We start from the raw sequence: 15733 nt of genomic DNA on the forward strand, positions 1-15733 counted from the left end.
TGTAGTATTTGTAGGTTCTGTAATATCTGTGGTCTTTATAGTAGTATTTGTAATATCTGTATAGTCTTTAGTATCTGTAGTATTTGTAGGGTCTGTAATATCTGTGGTATTTATAGTATCTGTAGTATTTGTAATATCTGTATAGTCTGTAGTATCTGTAGTATTTGTAGTGTCTGTAGTTTCTGTAGTATCTCTAGAATCTGTAGTGTCTGTAGTATTTGCAGTATCTTTAGTATCTGCAGAAACTGTAGTAATTTGAAATACATTTCCCAGCATGCCCTGTTTCTGGGTCCATTGTGAAGGCGGTCCTCTTTATCACATGCCGCGGTGCATCCTGACCAAATTAGTCTCTGTAGAATATTGTGTTATGAAGACCTTTAGTCCCCGCCCCCTCAGATCCAGTTCTAGATTTAAATCCATGTTTGGGCTGAACCTCACCTTGTTTACACGAGAACCTCTTGTCCAAACCCTGAACTCTGCAGACGACTGTTTACAAGAACTGTTGCTGCTGCTCTGGCGGTCCAGACGTCACAGCCCCAGATCAGAAAAACAGGCCGACAGACGGAGGGACACAAACAAAACCAGGATTGTCATTGAGGTCCTTTGTCACAGCTGAAGTAACACATTGCCATGGTTTAATTAATCGTCGCTGTCTCTGCGTCTGCCTGACGCCTGCTGACTGCATTCGTTCATGTCTCCGGTTCCCCGAAGTCTGGTTCTGGAACTGTGTCAAAACTTCATTGAGTTCCCAATGATGGTTTTCAGTTTTCAAAACTAAAAGAATCACGTCTGACTCGCGTCCCCGACTGGGAACCTCAAACACAGAGCTGCTCAGGAAGTTATTTCTTCAGGTTTGTTACTAAATGGAAGTAAAGCTTCCTTGAAACACAGAGAGAAGAGCATCTTCACCCATCTGAAGGACTTCAGTTCTGATCACAGATTTCTGTAGACTTACCCCCCTTCAGAGGTTTCATCACCTTTAAAAGGTCACTGAGATTCCACAGTTTATAGTAGATTGGTGGATCAGGCACAAGAACCCTGGGACCAGAGAAGTCCAACATCCCAGCAGGAGAATTACCCTGATACAGCAGTAAGCAGCCATTGGAACCTCACAGCAGTGTCATCTGTCAGAACTGTGGCATCACTCATCAAAACTGCAACAGCACAGGATGTAGGTTTGGAGGAACACATCACTTTGATTCCTGTGGAAGAAGGATAGGGGTCACTAGACCTCACTGATGGTGTCACTATGACTCCTGCATTGAGATGGTTTTTGATTTCAAAACTGAAGCCTAACTGTCAATAACAACCCCAGAAACCATCTTAATTGATGAGAAGTCCACGCAGGTGTTTTCACCACAGGCAGGGGTCATCCATCATGCCATTTAGTGGGCCTGTTCCCGCGGCAGAGTTGGTTCAACATTCCATGTCCGTTTAAGAAACTATGCAAGCATCAAATCCAGCCCATAACCTTGTGATGTCATCCACAGTCAGCCAGAAAAAACTACGGTATAATTCATCAGCATGAAGCAACAGGAAAGAAGTGAAAACACTGAGGTGATTGCTGCCCACAAGCCCTAAGCTGCACTAAGAGACCCAGACTTCAGATCAAGTTGAGGCAGAGACCCACTGTGTTTACTAATAAAATTAATTTAAAAGGGTAGGAAGCATAGTAACATACTATGCCAGTATGCTAGCCATACGAAAGGGAAAATAAGTGCATCTTAATTTTAGACTTGAAAGTCTCTACAGAATCTGTTTTATTGATGCAGGGAGATCATTCCACAGAACAGAACAGTTTGGCACCTTAGGAGCTCTCTTAAGGCTTAAGGTGCTTTGCGGACAATTTTCATCTTACCAAGGGAAAATTCTAAGAAATGTCTAAGAATTCAAGGAATTCTACGAATATTCTTAGAATAAAGTCATTCGGAGCTATTTTTAGCTTTGGGCTGCTTCGTGGATACGTGCCCAAAACTGTAGTGGTGTCCGAGTCCATTGCAAGCAGAAGATCATTCACCACTTTAGTGAGAGCCGTCTCTGTGGAATGATATTTTCTAAAAGCAGACTGCAGTGGCTCAGAGATTATTCTCAGTAAGGTAGTCCACGAGCTGCCGTGAAACCACTTTTTCCAGAATTTTAGAGTAGCTAGATTTGATATCGGCCTATAGTTTTTCAATACACTAGGGTCAAGAATAGGTTTCTTAAGTAATGTTTTAATCACTGCAGATTTGAAACATTTAGGAACAGATCCAGAAGTTAATGAGAGATTAATAATTTCCAGCAGTCGCCCCAAGAGTGGGCCACAGGTCCTTAAATAGTTTTGTTGGCATAGGATCAAATAAACGGGTTGTGCTTTTTGTTGACGTTACGAGTTTCGTCAGCACGCCTAGTGAGATACTATCAAATTCTGTAAATCTAGGTAATACCTCAGTAATGGCGCCCACCTCAATAGCAGGGTGTAGTGGCTGGGTTAAAGCATGCTGGGATATGTTTAACCTAATATCTTCTATTTTCTTCTCAAAGTAATCCAGGAAATCTTGTGCTGTTAAAGGAGAGTGACTTACAGGTGGTTGTCCATGAATAAGTGTTGCCACCGTGTCGCACAAGAACTTAAGATTAACATAAGATCACTGTCCTCAAAATCACTGTTGATTAACGATCTAATTATGGATCACCATTTAAATATGGTTGGGCGATGTGAAACCTGGTGTATCAAGAGGGATGACCTTAATGATTTTCAGCTGGTGGGTTGAGTTCAGCCAATCGGTTCAGGAGAGTGTTTAAAAGAAGGTGGAGTGCACTCATTTCTCTCTCACTCACTGGAGATCGACTGCAGGTGTTTGGATGTGTTTACTTACGCGTTCCTGTGAGGACAGGTAGGCACCGGCCACAGCCATGGGCTTGTTGATGTGCATGCGGTTGAGTGCTCATATGAATGGTTTTGTTGGACAGATACCTTTGCGGGAGTTGTCACTGGTCGCATGCTGCTGTGTGTGTTTGGTGCCGTGTTACGGTAGGCTGTGTGACGCTCCGTTGCAGTGGTGATCCTTTTGCTGGGTGCTGTGTCGTTTGGGGCTGACAGATCAGTATGTAGCAGCGTGGCTTAGCTTCATGTTTACTTGTGCAGTTTGAAGGACTGCAGTGGAGTGGCGGTGATAATAGCCCAAGACGTGGAAGGAAGTCGCTGCTGACTTGCTGTGACGTCAGCTGAGAGGCTTTGTCAGTGCCTGTCGCGCATTGACGTCGCACATTTCATCCAACATCGAGCGGTCCTTTGATGTCTGATATCTGTGTCGTCCACTGGGGATTAATTTTTTCTTCTTTTTTTAAATTAGGATTAATAAATTGTTATTTTAAATGGTTTTAATGTTAATAAACTCTTATGCATTTTGGACCCACCTACTCTGTCTCTCTCTTTACAATGAACCTGTGTCTTGAGTTGGAGTTATTCTAATTGGAGAATTCCCAGGGTGGTGTCAGAAGTCCAACCTGTCATGTTTCTTCATGATTTCTAATTGTCTCATGATTCAGATAACTCATCAGCTAAGCCACACTGACTTAAACCTACAGCTTCCTTCCCTTAAATGAGGCCTGCTCACCGGCATACACATTTAGTCACGTCGCTCATGATACGCTGCAAGGTGGGAGTGTTGCTCTAATTTATAAATCTGGGTTTAGTTTATTAGCTGTTGGGGGTCACAAATATAGTCTGTTTGAACATCTGATTCTCCGCTCTGCCCACGATGCTATGTATTGCCAAGGTCAGAAGAATAAAAATCAGCGTATTACTTTGTCACTATATATAGGCCCCCTGGCCCATATTCTGAATTCTTAGATTAATTTGACAAGTTTATCTCTAACTTGTCAACTAGTGAAGATAACATTCTGATTATTGGTGACTTCAGCATTCATATAAATAAGCCATCTGATCCCTTCTGCAAATCATTTATGGAAATTATTGTTGTATTAGGATTTCAGCAATGCATTGAGGATTCGATGCACGTTGGTGGAAATACCCTGGATTTAGTTCTCACATGTGGTGTTGCTGTCACAAATATTGACATCATGCCTCTTGCATCGGTGGTAATGGATTCCACACACGTTATAAGCCCTGCAGGTTCTCTAATCACCTGGTCCGCGGCCTGCTGTAAAGTCCCAATGTTACCTTCCCTGTATAGAGCTCTATCTATGTTTGCAGTTTGGTGATACTGGTTTAGTCCCTGAAAGCTGTCAGGGTTATGTTCTGAAGGAGCTCCCACATTCCTCCACTCAGCCTTGCTTTCATACTCCAGAGAAAGTCAGATTGTGACATCTGCTCAGCTTAAGTCTGGGATGCCAAGCACACAGCAATCTGGGGGACTTTAACTGAATCCTTGGAGAAGCTACATCAACTTCAAGCTTCGTAAACTGGTGACTTCTATGGACTTCACACTTCTGCAAAAATCTCCAGCATCTTCATAGTCACCATCCTGTAGTATAATACACGCCACTGGAGTACCATGTCCAGTGGAGTCATGGTGGTCACTGGAATCAGCATCCAGCAACTGGTAGACTTTCTGCCAAGTCGAGGACCATAAGGACAATTTCACCACAGCTGCCAAATTCATCCCTCAGAACCCGGCCCATCAGGTCATTGGAGCAGTGTCACCTGCTAGTAAAAATTCTCTCTCACCAAAATATCACCCATCTCACTCTGATCAGAAACTGAGATCAAGGATCAAGTGAGCTGAAGAAGAAGGAAAAACAAACAAAAACTTTATTACTTCTCTCTGTGTGTCTGCAGGTAACCATCAGGAGCTCTCCGCGGTGCTGAAGTACCACCTCGGGAAGGGAATGTTGGTCAGTGGAGGAATTGGATCCCACACCAGAGTCGAGCCTCTGCAGGGAGACAAACTGGAGCTGGGCCTGGTGAGTCCATTAGTCCGGCCCCCTCCTCATGAAACTGTCCGAATAAACTTCAGACGTCCAGACAAAAGACAAAGTTTATTCAAAAGCAGCTGCAGTTTAGTCTTCACCACATGGACTTCAGTATCTGGACTCTCAAAGATCAAGTGATTTGTTCTTCCTTTCAACACAATTAACTCGTTAACAGTCAGTCTCTCTCTCTCTCTCTCACAGTCACACACACACACACACACACACACTTATTTTAGATAAATCTCAACAATATTGTGGTTTTTTTTTTGTACCAACAGCTTTTTTTGTATCAACTCAACATGTCTAAATGTCTAGACATGATTATTGATCAGGATAAAGTGTGAAATGTGGAACATTGGATTATTTTGGGAGGTCTGTGTTTGGCGCTAAGGTATGTTTGTGTTGCAGCGTAACTACACCGTGTACATCAACAAGGTGCCAGTGACAGAGGCGGATCTGATGGCCACCAATGGCGTGGTGCATGCCATCAAAGCCATCATCAAGCCATTGCGTGAGTCACATGACCTCACCGTCACCAGCTCAGCTGGAGGTCCTCCTGCTGATGGGCTTTCTCTCTTTCAGCGCCTAAAGTGGATCGAGAGCAAGGAGACGGACCTGCGGTTCCGCTCAGGACAGCTTCCGCTTCCAGGGTGAGAAAACACACACGCTGGACTAAACATTAGAAAATCACATGACAGCTTTTTTTTTAGGAAATGTCAGAAACATTAATCCGGTTTACAGATTATTTTTGACTTGTGTGCACTATGGTGCGAATCTGTGTAATGAACGATCCACCTGCCATCATCATTATGCGCGTGGACCCTACGTCAAAGTTTTTTCAGACACTATAGTTTTACTAAGTGTGGAGATACAGTGAGGCAAATAAGTATTTGATCCACTGTCGATTTTCCAAGTTTTCCCACCTACAAAGAAGGTAGAGGTCTGTAATTTGTATTCTAAGTACACTTCAACTGTGAGAGACAGAATCTAAAAAACACTTAGAAAATCATGTACGAGGGCTGTCAATAAAGTATAGGTCCTTTTTATTTCTTTCAAAAACTATATGGATTACATTCACATGTTTTTACGTCAGACATGCTTGAACCCTCGTGCGCATGCGTGAGTTTTTCCAAAGTCGGTTTCAGAAGAAGTCGGTTTCAGCATTTTATCCGGATATTCCACTGTTAAAGGAGATTTTTTTTAATGAAAGACGTGCGGACGGGTCCGCGCGTCGGGACACAGAAAAAACACCTCCGTGTTGATAACCATTTGTAAAATCCAGGCGGCTTTTGATGGCTTTCAGTGGAGTGAGTATCTGAGAAATTGTTTAACAGTTGGGCATGTTCCAACTTGTCCTTAAGGCTTCCAACAGAGGTGTTTTTCCTGTGGCGGAGCGTCGCGGCGGCTGCGAGCCGACGCTGCAATCCGTCCGCACGTCTTTCATTAAAAAAATATCCTTTAACAGAATATCCGGATAAAATGCTGAAACCGACTTCTTCTGAAACTTCTCTGTTCTCTCACGACGTCCTGGATCAATAGAGCCTGAAATGTGGAAGTTTTCAGCTTGAAACAGGCTGACGACGGCGCCTGGGAGTGCTGCGCGACGTCCCACTGTGTGGGAAGTCCTTAAAGCGACAGTATCACCTCAAAATCTCTCATCAGCCGTTAACATTTTCACTGAAAACCATCTTAATTTTTCGAACCGTGTTCACTTTGATGTGCCTCACAGGTTTAGAAAAAATTTTGATCAAACAAAGCGCCAGTCTCTCAGCAACTTCTCAGACAAAGGAATTCCGACGAGGGGCTGGACGACTCCTCCCACAAGGAGTGCTCACAGGCGGATGACGTCACCGACAGGCGTGGAAAAACTCACGCATGCGCACAAGGGTTCAAGCATGTCTGACGTAAAAACATATGAATGACATCCATATAGTTTTTGAAAAAAATAAAAAGGACCTATACTTTATTGACAGACCTCGTATGATTTTTTAAAATAATTAATTTGCATTTTATTGCATGAAATAAGTATTTGATCACCTACCAACCAGAAAGAATTCTGTCTCTCACAGACCTGTTAGTGTTTATTTAAGAAGCTCTCCTATTCTGCACTCTTTACCTGTATTAATTGCACCTGTCTGAACTCGTTACCTGTATAAAAGACTCCAACCTGTTATGGTTAGGAGTTTGGGTCAAGCCGGACCAAACAGGCAATGGACCCAAATGCTGGGAGCAATGACGAGAACAGGAATGAACAAAAAGAGATTTATTTACAATAAATGTGCAGCAGAAGTAAATAACTGAATGACGGAGCCTGGAGAGTGAAGACAGGGCCCGCTCCGGGCGGTGGAAGCCGGGAGCTGCAGTGCAAATGGAACCAGGCTTGTGGAGTAGGAACTGGTTGGAGTCCATGGAGTAGGAACTGGTTGGAATCCAGGACAGGGACAGAGCTGAGGACAGAAGTACGTTCTGAGGAGACGAGGAGACAAGGGTGAGTGAATGGACTCGTAACACAGGAAGCTCAATAGCAGAAAATAGTGAGTTCAGCACTGTTGCTTAGTTCAGGAATGTTCAGATGTCAGTAATGCAATAAAGCAGCAGCGCGACTATGACGTAGTTCATGACATAATTCAGCTTCAGGAATGACTTGAAAGTTCTTGTTAGGTCAGCACTCAGTTCAATACAATTCAGGAATAAGCAGAAGAAGTTCACAGGCAGGAGCTTGATGAAAACGACATCTCAGGAAAGCAGATGAACAGGAACTTAGCTGACGGAGGCAGAGGCGCTCTGGCGGCAGACGGCAGTGGAACAGCAGCACAGCTGAGTGCTCTTAAATTGGTGTGGCAGCATACAGGAATGCGTGTACATTGCGGCGTGGAAGCCAGCACAGGAAGGCGAAACACCAAAAGTCAGAGAACTCTATTACGGGAAATAGAGCGGCCAGGTTACCTTGAAGAGAAGCTGCAGGAAGCTCAGGATTCATGTTGGGGAAGTCTCTGTGAAATCTCTCTGCAGGTTATAGTATCAGGCTGGTATCTAGTCTCAAGATGATCTCAGATTCTGGCATGATTCAGGTATGAGATTCTGGCCCAGGCGGGGTTTAAGTACACCACTCATTATCAAAGGCAGATGACTCGCAGGTGTGAGAATATGCTCCTCGGCTCCGCTGCGCGCCACCTGGAAGAAAAACAGACAATCAGCACACAAAGGGGACAGACAAAGGGGGCAGGGGGCCAAGGCAGCCCATGGCACCAACCTATCCACCATGGCCAAGGACAAAGAGCTGTCTCAGGACACCAGGGACAAAACTGTAGACCTGCACAAGGCTGGAATGGACTACAGGACAACAGGCAAGCAGCTTGGTGAGAAGACAACTGTTGTCCTTCAGGGCTGGTGCTAGCCATTTGGATGCTCTAAGCACAAATGCTTTGTGGTGGTGGTGCCCCCCCCCGAAATGAACAATAATTCAGAATTTGTCAGTGTGGTTCTCTTTATTTCCAAAATAACATCTCAGTACTCAATATTAAATTAATATTGAGTTATTATTTTAATAATAATTTATGAATGTTTTGAAAACAGCTCCAAATAAATCATTTTTAACAATAGCACCAAAATGACAAGAAATAAACATAAAATTTAAAATAAATACCACCACCATTATTTTAAAAATTTAATTAATAATGACAGTCTGTTGTTAATTAATTAAACTTGTCTCAGAAAAAAAAGTGTTAAAACGTTTTTCATGTTTCAGCTTTTAACACAGGATTTTGTGCTTTTCTTCCATTTAGATCATTGTCAATTTATTCTCTTTATATTTTTGGACCATTTTATGGACAAAACATCATAAAGTCAGTGTAAATTTTCACAAATATTTGACATTTTACACACTAAATTAATTCTGAAAAAAAAACAGAGTAATAATGAAAAGAATCAGCAGCTGCAGCATTAAACATGGTGTACAGAACTAAAACATTTAGCAGGATCTAAATCGTGATTTTGAAATAAAATGTTCAATTACACAGCAGTTTTCATTTCATGTATTTGTTGATTTGACAGGGACAGTGCAGTCAGACATAGAGCAAGCAGTGTTTGCAACTGATGTGATGCACAAAGACTTTATAGCTGCAGCTAATTCTTAACTCTTATCCCTGGTTGGGCCTTTCTACAATTTACATAATTAATAATTCTACAAATTGCATAATTAACAACCTCATTCACAATTTCATTCAATCATTGGTCCACCTTCTCACATCTAAAATTTTCTTGCATTTCCACACTAACCACCACACATCTATAATATACAAAATATAAAAAAATGAATTTCTGTATGTTAACACACTCACTCCTTTCAGTCCTTCCTTCACTCACTCTTTCACTCACAGTGCTATTTACACATGGGTACAACACTGGTGACCAGTGTACGACACTGGTGACAAGATATATTCTTGATCTTTTGCGGCAGTGAGTTCCACAGATTTATGCTTTTAAAAGAAAAGGCAGACTGACCAGATGAAGTTCTACACTGTGGGATCTTACAGTTCTTGCTTATGGAACCTCTGGTGACTCTTCTTCTGTTTGGTCTCAGAAAATATAAACTGAGCGGCTCGGGTGTTTGATTATTAATACATTTAAATAACAGTTTGAGGAAGTACAGACTACCAAAGCTTTCAAAGCTCAGCAGACTATACTTCTCAAGAATAATACAGTGGTGGCAACGAATTGGCTTTTCATCCATAATTTTTATAGTTTGATTGTACAGTGAAGCAATGTGCGTTGTGACTGAGGGGGTGGCCTGGGCCCACAATGTTAAGGCTTATTTAACATTAGTGAGCATGCGTGGGAATTTAATCGCATGTGGAATTTAAAGCATCAAGTGTTTCAGAGCCCTGGCTGTAAACAAAGGATCATTCAGCTCTCTGTAGCCTAATTCCAGAAAACATGATTCCAAAAATGATCCGGGTCACACTACTAGACACTATTAAAGTGATGCAGTGGCTTAAAAAAAAATACACTCTGGATCTGGAAGATTCAAGTTCTTACATGAAAAACAGCAGGAAAAAAACCCTCACTAATCTTCCAAGTCATACTTTCACTCCTGAAATGTTAAAGACGAGAACAGCGTGGTTTTCTTATTTTAAAAAAACTGGAAACATTCCCATGTGGCAACAATGATCCTGGTGCACAGTCTGGATCATGACCTGCATGATCAATCAATCAGTCTGTGCGTGCGGTTCTCCCAGGCTCGGAGAAGAGTGTGGGGCTCCTTTTGTCCCTAGAGTGGGGCCGAGACGTGCAGCCTTTTTGATCAGTGGAAGCCTCCTTCCTGCCTGCGGCCTCCTCCTCTTGTTACTTTACTATTACGATGATTTTTCACAAGCTTGATTTTTTTTTTTTTTTTTTGGTCCCCCTCAGGCACCATGGTGCCCTACATGCAGTGCGTGATTAACGTGTGTGGAACGACGGCACTGGCCGGTGTAATTATTAGAAAATGGAAGAAACACAAGATGACTGTCAATCTTCCTCGGTCTGGGGCTCCATGTAAGATCTCACCTTGTGGGGTCAAGATGATTCTGAAAAAGTCCAGAACTACAAAGGAGGACCTGGTCACTGACCTGAAGAGAGCTGGGACCACAGTCACAAAGATTACATTAGTAACACACGACGCCGTCATGGTTTAAAATCCTGCAGGGTAGCAAGGTCCACCTGCTCAAGCCAGCACATGTCCAGGCCCGTTTGAAGTTCACCAGTGACCATCTGGATGATCCAGAAGAAGCATGGGAGAAGATCATGTGGTCAGATGAGACCAAAATAGAGCTTTTTGGTATCAACTTCACTCACCATGTTTGGAGGATGAGAACAACCCCAAGAACACCGTCCCAACCATGAAGCATGGGGGTAGAAACATCATACTCTGGGGGTGCTCTTCTGCAAAGGGGACAGGATGACTGCACCGTATTGAAGGGAGGATGGATGGGGTCATGTATCAAACAACCTCCTTCCCTCAGTAAGAGCATTGAAGATGGGTCATGACTGGGTCTTCAGCATGACAATGACCCCAAACACACAGCCAGTGAGGGGCTCCATAAGAAGCATTTCAAGGTCCTGGAGTGGCCTGGCCAGTCTCCAGACCTGAACTCAATAGATAATCTTTGGAGGGAGTTGAAACTCCAAACCTGAAAGATCTGCAGAAGATCTGTATGGAGTGGACAAAATCCCTGTTGCAGTGTGTAAACTTGGTCAAGAACTACAGGAAACGTTTGAGCTCTGGAACTACACACAAAGGTTTCTGTACCAAATATTAAGGTCTGTTTTTCTATTGGGTCAAATACTTATTTCATGCAATAAAATGCAAATGAATTATTCAAAAATCATACAGTGTGATTTTCTGATTTTTTTTTTTGTCTCTCGCAGTTGAAGTGAACCTACGATAAAAATGACAGACCTCTCCAAATACTTAGTTGATCCACTGTAGAGTCCACATGCAGCACCATCTTGTCTGTCTGGATGATGATGTATTGTTATTATTCTATACCCATGCATATTTATAGTGTAAAAACCTGCTCTTTGACAAAAAACTTTGACATTGGCTATAACTTTAATATTTTATGGAATACAGTTTTCATATTTACTGATAGTATATTGTTCAGTTCTGGCCCTGTGATGAGAGCAGACGGAACAAACTTCTGTTGATGTTTAATTTTTTTTTTTTATTAAAATCTATTATAACAGGGACTGAGCGGCCAGGCGGCAGGTTATAGTTCTGATCTGGCCTCAGATAGAGCCTTGGAATTGATACATGGTAATAAGTATGTTATGTGATATGAGAGCAGATATGACCTGGTGGTCATGGATTAGTGATTTTGGGGGGAAACTATTTTGAGAACTTTGATTTCACACTTTGAGCACATCATTCTTTGGAAGACAACAACCATCTATGATTCAATTTCTCCCAGATGTGTTAAGGATAAAATTATTACTACAAAATATTATTTTCATAATTTTTTTTGTTTTTGAAAACTTTGTTTTCAGACTTTGAATCGCAAGTACTATGTCACTTTATATGTCATAGATTCTTTGAACTGTGAGTGTGTGTTGGTTGCATGTAAGTCACAGGTTTCTACACACTATATTTAAAGATGTGCTGAAAAGAAAATCACATTTATTTAAGACGTTCATTAAAAATCACAGTTCAGAGCAAAATGGTAAATGGACTGCATTTATATAGCGCTTTTCCATCTGAATCAGAAGCTCAAAGCGCTTTACAATTATGCCTCACATTCACCCCGATGTCAGGGTGCTGCCATACAAGGCGCTCACTACACACCGGGAGCAATAGGGGATTAAAGGCCTTGCCCAAGGGCCCTTAGTGATTTTCCAGTCAGGTGGGGATTTGAACCCATGATCTTCTGGACTCAAGCCCAACACTTTAGCCACTAGACCAACTACTTTTATTAAATCTTTATTTCTGAACATCAGTGTTTCTATTGAAAACTTGGATTTTTAAAGAATTCTTTAGTTTTATTTTTTGTTTTAAATCAGGTTCTGATCTGTTCTCTTGTCCCACAGCTCAACTCCAGAGGCATCAGAAACGGTGAGTTTCCACTTTGATTGTGCAACAGAAACAATGGCGGTTTTGGGGCGTGGCTAGTGAAGGTGGGGCATGTTGTTGAGTCATGGTTGCCAAGGGATATGGTGCTCAGAAACTAACTCCAGGAGACATACCGGCACCTCATCAGAGCGTTCTAACCCAAGGTCATGGGTTTAAGTCCAGCGCCAGACGAGCCAATCAGAAAACACAAGGTCAAAACTTTACTGTAACTGTATCGCCACCTGTAGGATGAATACTGAAATAAGCCAAAGCCATACTGTTGAAAAAGAAATACATCAGTAACACTTTAAAAGCATTTACCATTTGCCAAATTGTGTAATTTGGGAGATTTAATGTGAACTTCAGAAATTATGACGGATTAAACGGATTATTACAAACGTTTAACCACTAGACCATCACCTCCCCCTAACTGCAATAGAGGGTTTTCATGCAACGTATTGGTCATGTGATTTTGTGTCCCGCGGCCATTCTGGATTACGACGCAGTGGCCGCTGTGACACGCTACGTGCATTTGGCGAACAATTGCAGAAGCTTCAACGTCGAAGAAGCCTGTGAAGAAGCCTCACGGCACCGTGGCAATGAGAGAGATCCGCCGCTACCAGAAATCCACTGCTACCAGAATTTTATTTTCTTTTATTCTGCAATAAAATTATATAAGAATACATAAAAATACCGCTGACAATAACACAAGAACGCTTCCAATACAGATGCTCCGCCGTGATGCTCTGCAGGAGGCCGGCGAGGCTGACCTGGTCGGCAGCTTCCAAGTTCACAATATCGCAGTGTGACACTGTCGGCCAGTTCGTTACATCAACACTAAATTCACTATCTGGTATAAGATACGGATCCACTGAACCAAGTGCTACACATCTGTCACGATAATTAGCTTTATCTCGAGGATTTAAAGCATTGTAATAACCGTACATTCTCTCCATTTTTCTATCACGCGCCAGCCTCCTTGTAATCCAGAATGGAGACGGCACCTGTCCTGTAGCAAATCGGTCACATGATTGAAAACCCTCTATTGATATTTTGCAGTTTGATGCAATAATGTAAGATAAACCAACAAAAAACGTAAAACACTGACGTTAAAACGTTTCTCACCTGAATATTGGAAAAGTTGGACGTCCTTTTGAAACCGGTCAGAACCGGACCTGGACTTTTTTTTTTTTTTTTTTTTTTTTGGCTCTAGCTGTTTTTCTGATGAAGCGTCTTTGTGTCTGTTAGAAGATCTTTTCCAGAAAGTGATCAAGAGTCACTCGAGCAGGACGATGAATCGCAGCCAGTAAGACGGTGAACGGGCCGAACACACCGTCCAAACCCAGCAGAACCTCTGAGGATCAACACAACACATCCCCAGAAAGTCTCAGAGGAAAACCCATCTGACAAAGATCGCAACTTCAGGTTCAAACCACGAAAACATTAGAAAATTGCTAACCTGCTAATGTTAAAATGTAATCGTGCCAGCACGCTATTCGTGATGCTAGCTTTACTTTAGCTGTGGAGTACTGCAGTACTGATTTTGGGCTGTATCACTCTGTGGTACTGGCATCTATAAAGCCAGCCCACAAACAATACAGATAACGCATTGCATGCTAGCATGCCAATGTCAGCATTAGCATGGTAGCATATAGTATTTGAGTGTTAGCATGGATGCACTGGTGGCTAGTCTTTGTACAGGTACTAATCATTGGAACTAAAACGTTTAGCATCCCACAGATGTTTACATACTTGTGACAGTTTAAGCACTAGCATTTAAAGCATGCTAATTTTAATGCTAACATTGTTAATGGGTTAATTACTAAAAAAAAAAAAAAAAAAAAAAAGCTCATGCCAACACAAATATCAGCATGTTGTTAGGCATACAAACATTAGCACGATAACAGGCCTATATCATTTTGGTTTCACCATTACAGGATGCTAACTGGATCTGACCATAGCGGCTTGTACAGCTAACGTGATCAGATCTGCACCTGTGATTTGCTTCCAAGATGGACAGCTCATGTTTGTAGCTTGTTTGTGCAAAAGTTTGCCTTGCTAACATTAGCATATTAGCACAGATACAAACAGGTTACCTTGGATGCTAGCATAATTGTTAGCATGACGGAATGGTACATATTAACATTAGCATGTTAGCGTCATTAATTTTAATTGTTCTAAGGGGACATGGTGTATTTTACCGGCCATGCACACTTTGACCTGTTGGGGGCATGAAACAGGATGTCAGTTTGACTTGACCAAATGAATCATAAAATCATGTTTTACATATTTAATAAAATTGTACTGACTTTTTTGCTCTTCTTGTCCCGTGGATGAAGGGCACTGTGGGAAATGTAGTAATCCACAGCCTGCTGGAAGAAACGTTCATTAGCAAATTTAGATTTGATGCTGAGAAACTTTTTGTGAAGATGCTTTTTTATTTTAACAAAACCAACTTCAGTTTGTTTGAATGGTTAATAAAAAGTCTGAGTGAGTTAGTTAGATTTTATAGAACTGCTTCTGTTTTTTCTCCAAATGCTACAATTTTTTTCTTGTACTTGTTTGATTTCTTTTATATTTTCCTGATAAAATGACTTTATTCTCTAAAGACTGACTTTTGTAATGTTAGTCTTCTTATAGTTTTTAGTCCATATGTACGAGGTCTGTGAGAAAAGTATTGTACCTTTTTATTTTTTTCAAAAACTATATGGATTTGATTCATATGTTTTTACGTCAGCCAAGCTTGAACCTTCGTGCGCATGCGTGAGTTTTTCCACACCTGTCGGTTGCGTCATTCACCTGTGGGCAGGCTTTGAGTGAGCACTGCTCCACCCCTCTGGTCGTTGTTTCATTGCGAGGAAATGGCGGAATGATTTGGGCTTTTTTTCCATCAGAATTTTTTCAGAAACTGTTAGAGACAAGCAGCTGGAAACCATTCAAAAAATTTATCTGGCTTTCGTTGAAAATTTTACGGGCTTCACAGAGAATAAGGAGTGTTACTACAGCTTTAAGGACACCCCACAATGGCGCACAGCGCGCCACGCTTCAAGCCGCCATCGAGAGGCAGAAAACACCACATCATTTCTAAATGGATGGCTGTGTGGAGCCAGGGGACAAGTTGGGACATGCCTATCTCGGCTTTCAATGCTTACCAGCCCAGTGAGTATAAGACAAATTGTGGAGAGCTGGGCATGTCCCAACTTGTCCTCTAACACTCCAAAACGGAGGTGT

At 42.0% G+C, this 15733-nt stretch overlaps 1 protein-coding gene and 1 long non-coding RNA gene across 4 annotated transcripts in view; one reads left to right on the top strand and one right to left on the bottom strand.

The window, feature by feature from the left end:
* Positions 1-14383, top strand: part of tgfbi (transforming growth factor, beta-induced) — a 74966-nt gene extending 60583 nt beyond the window's left edge. Inside the window, exons 13-17 of one of the 2 annotated variants that reach the window (XM_034182254.1) lie at positions 4784-4908; positions 5326-5428; positions 5500-5567; positions 12481-12505; positions 13751-14383. In XM_034182254.1, the coding sequence (XP_034038145.1) occupies positions 4784-4908; positions 5326-5428; positions 5500-5567; positions 12481-12505; positions 13751-13812 (383 nt within the window). In that variant the 3' untranslated portion in view covers positions 13813-14383. The remainder of the gene's footprint in view (positions 1-4783; positions 4909-5325; positions 5429-5499; positions 5568-12480; positions 12506-13750) is intronic. The other variant, XM_034182255.1, reaches the window with a different exon arrangement.
* Positions 7202-15262, bottom strand: LOC117520915. Of its 2 annotated transcripts, none has more exons than XR_004563814.1 (3): positions 14812-15262; positions 7864-8091; positions 7202-7383 (listed from the first exon to the last, which is right to left on the bottom strand). It is a non-coding gene; the product is annotated as an uncharacterized LOC117520915 (long non-coding RNA). The 2 variants fall into 2 exon arrangements; XR_004563813.1 differs by lacking the exon at positions 14812-15262 and adding an exon at positions 13628-13811.
* Positions 15263-15733: the final 471 nt, after the last annotated feature.

The sequence above is a fragment of the Thalassophryne amazonica genome, chromosome 11, assembly GCF_902500255.1.
Source record: "Thalassophryne amazonica chromosome 11, fThaAma1.1, whole genome shotgun sequence".
Classification (NCBI taxonomy): Eukaryota; Metazoa; Chordata; class Actinopteri; order Batrachoidiformes; family Batrachoididae; genus Thalassophryne; species Thalassophryne amazonica.